The sequence below is a fragment of the Girardinichthys multiradiatus genome, chromosome 13, assembly GCF_021462225.1.
Source record: "Girardinichthys multiradiatus isolate DD_20200921_A chromosome 13, DD_fGirMul_XY1, whole genome shotgun sequence".
NCBI classification, from domain to species: Eukaryota; Metazoa; Chordata; class Actinopteri; order Cyprinodontiformes; family Goodeidae; genus Girardinichthys; species Girardinichthys multiradiatus.
The window spans coordinates 30,586,693-30,595,906 of record NC_061806.1 but is presented as its reverse complement, the minus strand read 5'-3'; the positions used below and the strand labels follow the sequence as shown (position 1 = coordinate 30,595,906).

The following is a 9,214-nucleotide window of genomic DNA, read 5'->3' as shown; positions in this document are numbered from 1 at the left end:
TGAAGGGGCGTGGTAAGATGTGCGCACAGAGCTCTGATTGGTCGCCCTAACGTTCACTCAAATCTGCTCCTCATGTCGCTCCAGCTATTACTGCTACAGTTTAATCTGTTCTGATCGGTTAGGCGAAAAACTGAAGGTAGAGAAAATAATAATAAATAATTTAACAGAAGTTCTCTATAAATTATGATGTTTCACAGAATCACAGTGGGAAAGACAACTGTTTCATATCTGCCTTGAATTCTAGTCATCATCAAACTACGAAACCACAGAGAGAAGGACGCCTTTATTAGGTTTGTCAGGTGAAATTTTGTACATGTCTCATTAAGACCTAGTTTCTCCTGTATATACATGCGCCGATCGCGCATTACGCACGCCCTCCCTCACCTTCATCTCTTTCTGTGCCATCCTCTCTCTCCCACCCCCCCCACACACACACACACATACACACACGCTTTCAGTCTCCGTGTGAGAAAGTAAAGAAGGGGAGAGGGAAGGAGAGAGAAGGGGGAGAGAGAGTCTGATTCCAGGTCTCTCTCTGCTGCTCTCTCCACTTTGGGTACTTGTACCCAATCTGACTCAATGGGGTTTTAGCGCCAAGGGGTTCAACGTTACAAATATATTTATTAACCCCATACCCCGCTTGGCGTTCAAGTTTTTTATGTAATAACTCAAACGTTGGTAACTCATCAAAGAAAGTCTCCTGGAGAAAGGTGAAGACGTCTCCAGAGGCGTGCCTTTTTGTCTGCTGCCTCACAGACGGTTCAGTCGGGCTTCCCTCCACGGCTGGCTTTCTGTGAGAGGATAACATCCACCTTATCCTGCGTTTACTGCTCAGCCAGGCCGGCAAACCTCTGCAACGCAATGGATATTCGAGACTGTCCCTTCCGGAAGAAGCGGAGACCGTGGCGGATGGGCTTCCCGTCCTTCGCCTTGGTGACTGTGGCGCTCATCCTGTGCCAGACGACCGTGGCTCGAGCAGGTAATACAGCCACCCTTAATATTCTTGGTGATATTTGTTGAGCATATCCCTCAGTTACATGTATATTTTTTAATCCCCTAAACCCCATTCTTGTCATATCTCACTGGATTAACTGTGCGTAATGAATACCCGCTTCATCCCTTATCGGATCCTGGCGCACCTGACATGCTGCTCTGCAGACTCTCTAAAGAATGTGGTAAACAATACCCCGTTACGGTGGGCCTCACGGTATCCAAATATATAAACCTCCTTGGTATTTGTTGCGCAGAGTTCCGCAGTTTTAAGTCGTGAAGTTTAGGCTTTGCCAACGAATAGGTCAAATTCCCAAATCCTCCCAGAGTGACTCCTGCTCTGTTCCTGAGCTCATGGTTGGACCAAGCTCCTGCTTGTTTGCTAAGTTTGACAGAATTATGAATAAATCATGCAAAAATTTATCAAATTTGAGGATAAATGTTATGATATTTAATATTTTGGGCAAACAAAAGAGGCACAAATGCTGTTTTCTGATTGTTGTAAATGACTCCACTGAAAGGTTATTGTCCCTAATACACCTCAGATGTCAGTTTTAACTGTTTGAATAGTATTTTTTTTTATATACAACGACTATTAATAATGTTTAGGAAGGGGCTTTTGTTAGGATTTAAGGACGTTTGTATTCTTCAATAAAATAAATTCCTGACATAATTTCCTCAGGTGTGTTGCTCACAGAATGAGTCTGCAGCCTGCTGCTGGCAGGTGTTGTCCCATTAAATGCTCCGAACACTTTGTTCAAATCTCTCCCATGCGAGATTTCTAAATAGTTTCAACTCTTTATCAGGATTTAATTTCCTATTTTAGCTGGTTAACGATTTACTTGATTATCAGGAAGCATTTCTACAGACGGAAGCTGACTTTACACCTTTATCACCTTTACACCATCATTTTTAAAGAGATATTTTTTATAATGCAAATAAATATGTTGATTCTGGGTCATGCATACAGACTGCCTACTGGACCCTGTATAGCTGGTTGAATGTTACCAGTTCAACCTGTTCACCAGTCCATCCATTACTGCCTCTGGTTGTTTAAGGAGGAGGGATTTAATTTTAATATGTTCAGATTGTGGCAATAAAAAATCAGTATATGTTTGATCAATACTGAACTAATTTTGTTTCTTATACCTTCAAACTAACAGAAATTATTAGAAATGTTGCAGTTTAGGATCTTACATTATGAGCTAAATATTCTGCACATTTCAGACCCTTCCTGGTTCTTCATTCCCCATAGATTTAAGATTAGTTGGCCCTGGAATGATCTGTATGCAGAGCAGTTCCCAGATGCACCGCTACTCGTCTTTGAGTTCCTTTTTAGACAGAGAACCCATTTATTCACCTGAGTCTTCATCAGTCCAAATCTAAATGCTCATTTTATTCCATTACAGCAGGACATTTGGCCAAATCTGTAGAATATTTTGTATAACAAGTAGATTTAAGGCAGAAACGTCAAAATGAGTTCTGGTTTCGACACACTATTTTTAGAAAGCTCAGATTCAAAGAATAACTATGATTTCTTTATTGTTTAGGTAGTTTGGAAAGACAGATGTTTTCTTTGGCCAGGAGTCCAGTAAGAGATTGCAGGATTGGCCCTTCTGGTCTCCCTTGTGTATTTTGGAGGCAGATGCCTGAGACATTTTTACTTTTTATGAATAGCTTGCTATGCTGTGGAGCACCTCTGGTTGAGGTTTGGAGTGAAAGCTTATAGTGTCTACAGGTCTATGTGTGCTTTGTACAGTTCTGTTTGTGCATATGCGTCTGTAAGCTATGGATGTTTTTTCGCAGCTCAGGGTGTGGAAATGTATGTTTCATGAGTGAATGTGCCTCTGTGTGCAGCTCCAAGTCAGGCTGGCGGAGCTTTTCATCCTAAAGGCTGCTTATAGAAGGGAAGGTATAAAGGAGTTTTTAAGGTATTTGTACCTTCCTGCTACCTGTAAGAGCATTTTTGATCCATAGCACCTGACAAATGCGCACATGTTCTGTGAGCTCATTGTGGTGCAGCTGCACATGTGGGTGTTAATTATAACAGCGCCCCACCCAGGCAGTGAAAGCCCTTTATAGAGAAAAAAGTGGTCAGAAACTCACATGTTTATTCATTCTTCTGTGGGAGAAAGAATAAAAGAGGAGGAGGGATGGATGAGGTGCAACCATCATGCAAAAAGCAACGGAACCAGTGAGCTATGAAAGCTGGGTTTTGTTCCAAGGAGGAGAAATTCAGAGGGCAATGTTTGCTTGACATGGATGTTCCTCAACCTCATTTCAAAGCGAAGGGCTCCTCAAAGGGCAGCCTGTCTCCGTTTGGCTAAACATAACATAAGACAGCCCTCCTCTTGCTCTGATTCTCTGTGCCGCTCCTGATGAATGGAGCTACTATATGTGGAGGCAGAGCAGAGCTTTGACAGCTCATTCCTGTAACTATGTGGAAGTGTGCGGTATTTCAGGCTTCTCCTGTAGACATGTGACTAAAAGTGACATCTTCAACCTTGTCCCTTTCGTTTACCATTGCCTCATCATCATTTCCCATGGAATCCTGCTGCTTTAGTGATGCACATCTGTCCTTCCTTCAGTTTCCTAAATCATGACTTTTAGCTGACTTATTCCAATTTGCTGTAACACTTGGCCCTAATTTTCTGTCCTGAGTCATGATTTCTGACCTATGCAAAACAAGTAGTGCTCATCAAGCAATCAGAAGAGACCCGTGAATTTCTAAACCTTTACTCTAAACCTCTGCTAGAAGCTATAAAATGTAGCTTGTTGCAACATTAACTTAATTAGGATTTAAGGGTTTTCTTTTGCAATCTTGGCTATCAAGTATTTATCCCTGACAAATATTACTAATGCATATTATTTTTCTATAGACATTATATTAATGTACAAATATAGTACAGTACAATCGATGCAAGTTAATAATTTAGTGCCAAATGATAGTGTTAACTACTTAAAAAAGCCTAGAGGACTGTGCCGAGTCATTGGCTTTGCAGAAATCCCTCATACAGAGCAAGCACGTGGCGACAGTGGACAGCTGACTGGTGTAGCCTAAATTTTTATTCAAAATGAACAGTCAATTTCTAAAACCTTTTTTCATACCAGATCTGACGTTCATGCCCTTTGCCCTGAACCTAGTCTTTCAGGCATTACCTGAATTTTATTTCTTACTTCAAATTTCACCTGGACTGACAAACATCCACTCTAAATGCTCATTATAAGGCTAGTTATTATGATGTTGGTTGTGGAGGTGAAACTGAAAACAGGGTGGTTGGAGGTTCCTGTTTAATGTGCTAATTAGTGTCAACCAGTCTACGCACTTCTTAAAAATAGAAAATGGACTTGTTACTGCTAACATGTCTGAACACTGACACACCTCAATTATTATGGTCATTTATTTGCATTTTGGATAGCTCTCTCATGCATTAAGTTTTTTTTTCCAGGTCTAATAAAAGTTTCTTACTTTCTTTAGGCACCTTTTTGCTTCAGGAACTGTGACTTTGCAATCCATACTTTTCTCTATATTTTTATTAGACTCATTTGGTTAAAACTAAGATGGCAGTGATAGAACTAAAACACACAGAAGTCAGAGCTGAGATATGATTTAACGCCTTTTAGGCCTCAGCTCAAAACCATCACATCGCCTCAAAATGTAAACTTTTAAAAGCATCTTTTAGACAAAACCGCATTAGAAATGCAGACATGAAGGAAGACAGAGAGCAGAAGATTGCTGCTCTGTTTTCCTTGGTTTTATGGATGATGATTTAGTGGTTTGTTTGACTGCATTCCTCCGAGACGTTCTGTTTCAGCAGAAGATGTACAACGACGGCAGGCGAGCATGCCAACTTTATAATGACAGACTGTCTGTGTAGGATCCTATTCCCAGTCGCTGCTATTTTTCTGTTTCTAGGAAGTCGATGTAGGAGGGCACAGAGCCCAGCTGTTTTTACATGAAATCTTAATGTACATCATTTTTTCCAGACATCTCCATGGAAATTGCTGCTCTTCAAGATGAAGGGTTTCAGGGAAGCACTTGAAATGAATTAACTACTTAAGGTGTTTGGACACAGAAACAGAAATAACATTTTGAGGAAACAACAGTCCTTTTGAGTTTCTCTTGAACGCTGATAGTGTTTAAAAGAGATAATCTCAGTTTATTTCCAGCAGAAACCGTGTGAAAAATGTACACAGTAACCCAAATAGTTGGTTCAAACCTCTTTAAATGAAACTTAAAGTCAAGGAAGCACCCAACATTAATGCTGACTTGTGTGATTTCTTTTTAACTTGAAGATTTAGATAAAAGTTGATTTAAACACTGATGCATTTTTGTTTGTGTTGGAACAAAATCCGATCTGATGTGGGGATTTCCACACTAAACATCTCCCTGTGAACATGATTATCATAAAATGCAGTCTTTTATATCTTCTAGTTGTCTTTGATTAAACTCATTAAACTCTGACAGGATTCCTCTTATGCTGGTAGCTTGTATGAAGATATCAGTTGCTCAAATTGTGTTTTTTATGTAGGAGACTTGTGAAAATAAGGATTGAAAATGTTTTTGCTCCCTAACTTTGGAGTCTTTTCTTCCTAACTTTGGAGTCTTTTCTTTTCTTCTATTCAAGCTTCTTTGATTTGCATATTCTGGAGTTATGTCAATATTTATTTTGTAATTTGCTTGAGAAATTACACATTTTGTGTAAAAATTCTAAATTTAAATCATTAATAAAATCAGTGTAAAATGGTGATGTCCTTGTCTTCTACCTTCTTTTAAAGTGAAATAATTCAGCCTTAGTCCGTGCCATTATAAAGAGCTCTATAGTGTTTGAAACTAAAACTAAAAGTTCTCAATATCTGCAGTAAATGCAGCCGTACCTGAGTCTTTTGTGCTTATCATTAATCATCATCATCAGTGTAGTTTCTAATTTGTGTCTGTGTTAAATATCTGGTCCATATGATTGTACAGTGCAGCGAACCAGTCATTCTCTCCCCTGGTCAGGGCTCTCTGGTCCTACGCAGCCATTGTGGTGTCAGGATCCCCCCTCAGATCTAAACTGAGCCTGTGGCCTACAGCCTAGAAACCACACAAGAGTGGAGCTGGGCATCATCGGTGGAGCAAACGCAGACTGGAAAAATGCAATCAGAGAAGTGTAGTACAGTATGAGTTGGCTCTGTGGGGGCAGATTCATCTTTAAATATAGTAGGTAGAGACAGGTGCTTAAAACATACAATAAACAGCAAGAATAGGAAAGATACTGCAGTGAAGATAAAGTATTAGTTTGGGCTGAAGGTTTCTTTTAATTAGCCCCTTTTAGAAAAAACTTCTTCCTCGCATGTTTATGTAATAAACACATGGTGAGCTTCTACACCGCCTTTCTCTTGTAGTTGAGGTTTCTCATTACCGTTTGCAGTATGTGTTCATTTTCAATTCATTAGTCAGTCTTTAAACTAAGAAGATAAGCGCTAATCTCATTCATCTACTGCTTTCTCTGCTCCCTTTTCCTTCATTTCCTTCCTTTTTTCTGTCAGAACCGCATGGATTTTACACAAACCCAAAGTACTTTAGTTTTTTAGTGGATTTTCTCAAACCTTTGTGGCAAAAACCACATTTCTGTTTGAATGTTTGTCTCTTTCAGAGTAGCTTCCCACAGAAAACATTGTTGAAGGTCTGCAAACCCACACCGACAAACCCAACCCTGAGCTTTAAACCAATAATGTAAATTTTAAAAACTCTCTGGCTTGCATAGAAACTTGTTATACATTTTCTGTCTTTGTACTCAAGACATTATAAATAAATCATAACTATAGAGCCTCATGTTTAAAATTATAACTTGCAGTCTGAGCTCTGCATACTTCCTCACAATGTGGTTTTCTGGGTGAATGGAGGGACAGCTGGTGTCTGAGGAACAAGTGGAATTGAATTTAAATTTGCTCCTTAAAATTTGTTTTCAACATTAGATTCATTTTGACTGCTTTTGCTTTTCGGATGTCTGTATTTATTTCCTTTTCTCATATGAGTGTCTGTATGAGTGAGGAGTACTGAGTGAGTGTAAAGATGGACTTGCTTGTGTGTTTGTTGATGTGTTGTAAATATACCATATTTGACTTTCTCAGTGTTTCTAACAAAGCGGTTGTTGTGTAAAGGTGAGAGGTTAGGGGTCAGTGTGTCGGCTGAAGTGTGTGTCTGGTATTTGCCAAAGCTGTGCAAGAAAACGAAAGGGAACACGCACACAAACACACACACAAATACAGAGGTATGCTGGTACACAATGATCACACCAGAGAGTGTAGATATCTTCCTGTTGAGTGAACTTTCAGAACGTTCTTTATATGTTAAGTTTTGTTCTAGTAGATCTGGTCAGGGGGTCCATTAAGATAATTGGAACCGGTACATTCACTCAATAACTTCGAGGTTGTTGAGAATCTAATGTCTGCTTTACGAGAGCAGCTTTATTCTGTCACTGTGGGAAACTTTCTTTTGTATTTAAAAATAAAGAGCTCTATAGTTTCTAAATAATGTAGCCCTGATTATTTGTCAATCCCCTTAGTTTCCACAGGCTCTGATTGTCCTAATTGTCCACTTCAGCTCCACCTAGTGGCGGTTAGCAGTAACTGCAGCTCTATGAACAGCAGCACCTCATTGTGGCCTCCGATGCCTTGCATGTAGGCACCTATTATTTTACATTATGCTTCTCATGTATATATTTCTTGTGTTTGCACTCAGGTTGTAATTGAGCTTAACTGGGACTCTGCATGTTCAGTGGATTCAGGTTCTGTGTCACTGAAAGGGTTATAGAGACAGGACTGTATCAGTCTGGGTCACCAGTTGAAAGACTGAACCACCCTATAGCTCAGGGTTCTGGTAGGTTCATCCATGCTGGACAGGTCAGAGGGTGAAGGCAAGACTAGAGGGGGCGCCCTGGTGGTCCAAGTTGGTGGTTCTGAATTGCTTTTATATCCCACCTACATGAAAAATCCCCATGTCAAAAAAATGCCCTGCAGACCTCTTAACAGTCAACTTAAAGACTCGTGCAATTTATGTGAGAGGCATTTTGTTCTCCAACTGAATCTGTATGTTTTAGTCCTGGATTTTCCATTCCATATCAATAAGGCAAACAACCTTATAATGACTGGGTGTGTACCACACAAAAAAGCACTGGAAATGTTTGAAAACTAAGAAATCCTGTGTCCTGTGTAAATGCATTGCTTTGTAGTTTAGAGGGCTTCAGTGTAAAAAGTTTTAGAGTTAGACGAAAATAGTGTGGTTCAGGTGTTAGTCCATTTACCATTTTGTAATTTTCCTGACAAAATTGTTATTTCTGTTAAACGTCCGCCAACTCCCTGGTCGTTTGGTGTACCTCCACCAGCTACTGTAATCCTCACAGTCAGCCCTGGTTGTAACTGTTCTCACGAGCCTCAGAGCTCTGTTTCCTGTCGTAATGACAGCTGTGCAATTGGCCCACACTTGCATCTAAAGGTTAAAGCCATCTGTGAGTGCTTTTGCTAGAAGAGACGGAGGGAGCAGAAGGAGGGCGAGAAAGGAAAGTGATGAAGGAGAGTTTGCACTCCTCAGCAGTCTGTTTTCCTACCTTGTCTAGTTTCATTTGTGCCACCCCTCATGTCGTGAGGTGTGTATATGTGCACATTTTCCCCGCCTGTGCTGTGGGGACCTCTGCTGCTCTGCGTGTTGTTTTTTTTTTTCAGGGTTTGTCTTTGTCATGATTGTGGTCCTTCAGGCAGGCAGGGCCCCGGCTACAGACTTAAACTGAGCTGGGAACAGAGCACCACATTGTACTGGACATACTGGGGGAGCTCAGGGTGCAATCTGATCCAGTATCCTGCCATCACAAAACCACACTGTCCACTGACACTGCCTGACAAAGACACACACTCACTCTAACTTGGCATGAACCTTTCCCTCCCAACCTCTTCCTCTTGTTGTTCTCCCTCCTTTTATTTCTCAAACACAGCATTCACATGCAAATCTGCTAAAGTCCTGATGATGATGATGAAAAATCTCTTAATCTTAAAAGATTGAAAATAAATTGTTGCTCAAGAGGCTCAGAAGCTTTATTTACTGTTTGTAAAAAAGGGTTCTTTAATCATGAATCTCATTATCAGCAGAAATCCAAGACGTACTCCTTACCTACCCATCTCTCTCCACCTGCTCCTCCTCCCTGTTGCTTCCTATTACTCTCCTCCTTTTCACTTCTCTCTCTGA

General features: G+C 40.4%; 1 protein-coding gene across 4 annotated transcripts in view; it reads left to right on the top strand.

The window, feature by feature from the left end:
- Nucleotides 1-511: 511 nt before the first annotated feature.
- col11a2 (collagen, type XI, alpha 2) overlaps nucleotides 512-9,214 on the top strand; it is a 50,432-nt gene continuing 41,729 nt past the window's right edge. The window contains exon 1 of one of the 4 annotated variants that reach the window (XM_047383156.1): nucleotides 512-979. In XM_047383156.1, coding sequence (XP_047239112.1) covers nucleotides 862-979 — 118 coding nt within the window. In that variant the 5' untranslated portion in view covers nucleotides 512-861. The remainder of the gene's footprint in view (nucleotides 980-9,214) is intronic. The other 3 variants (XM_047383157.1, XM_047383160.1, XM_047383161.1) reach the window with 3 other exon arrangements.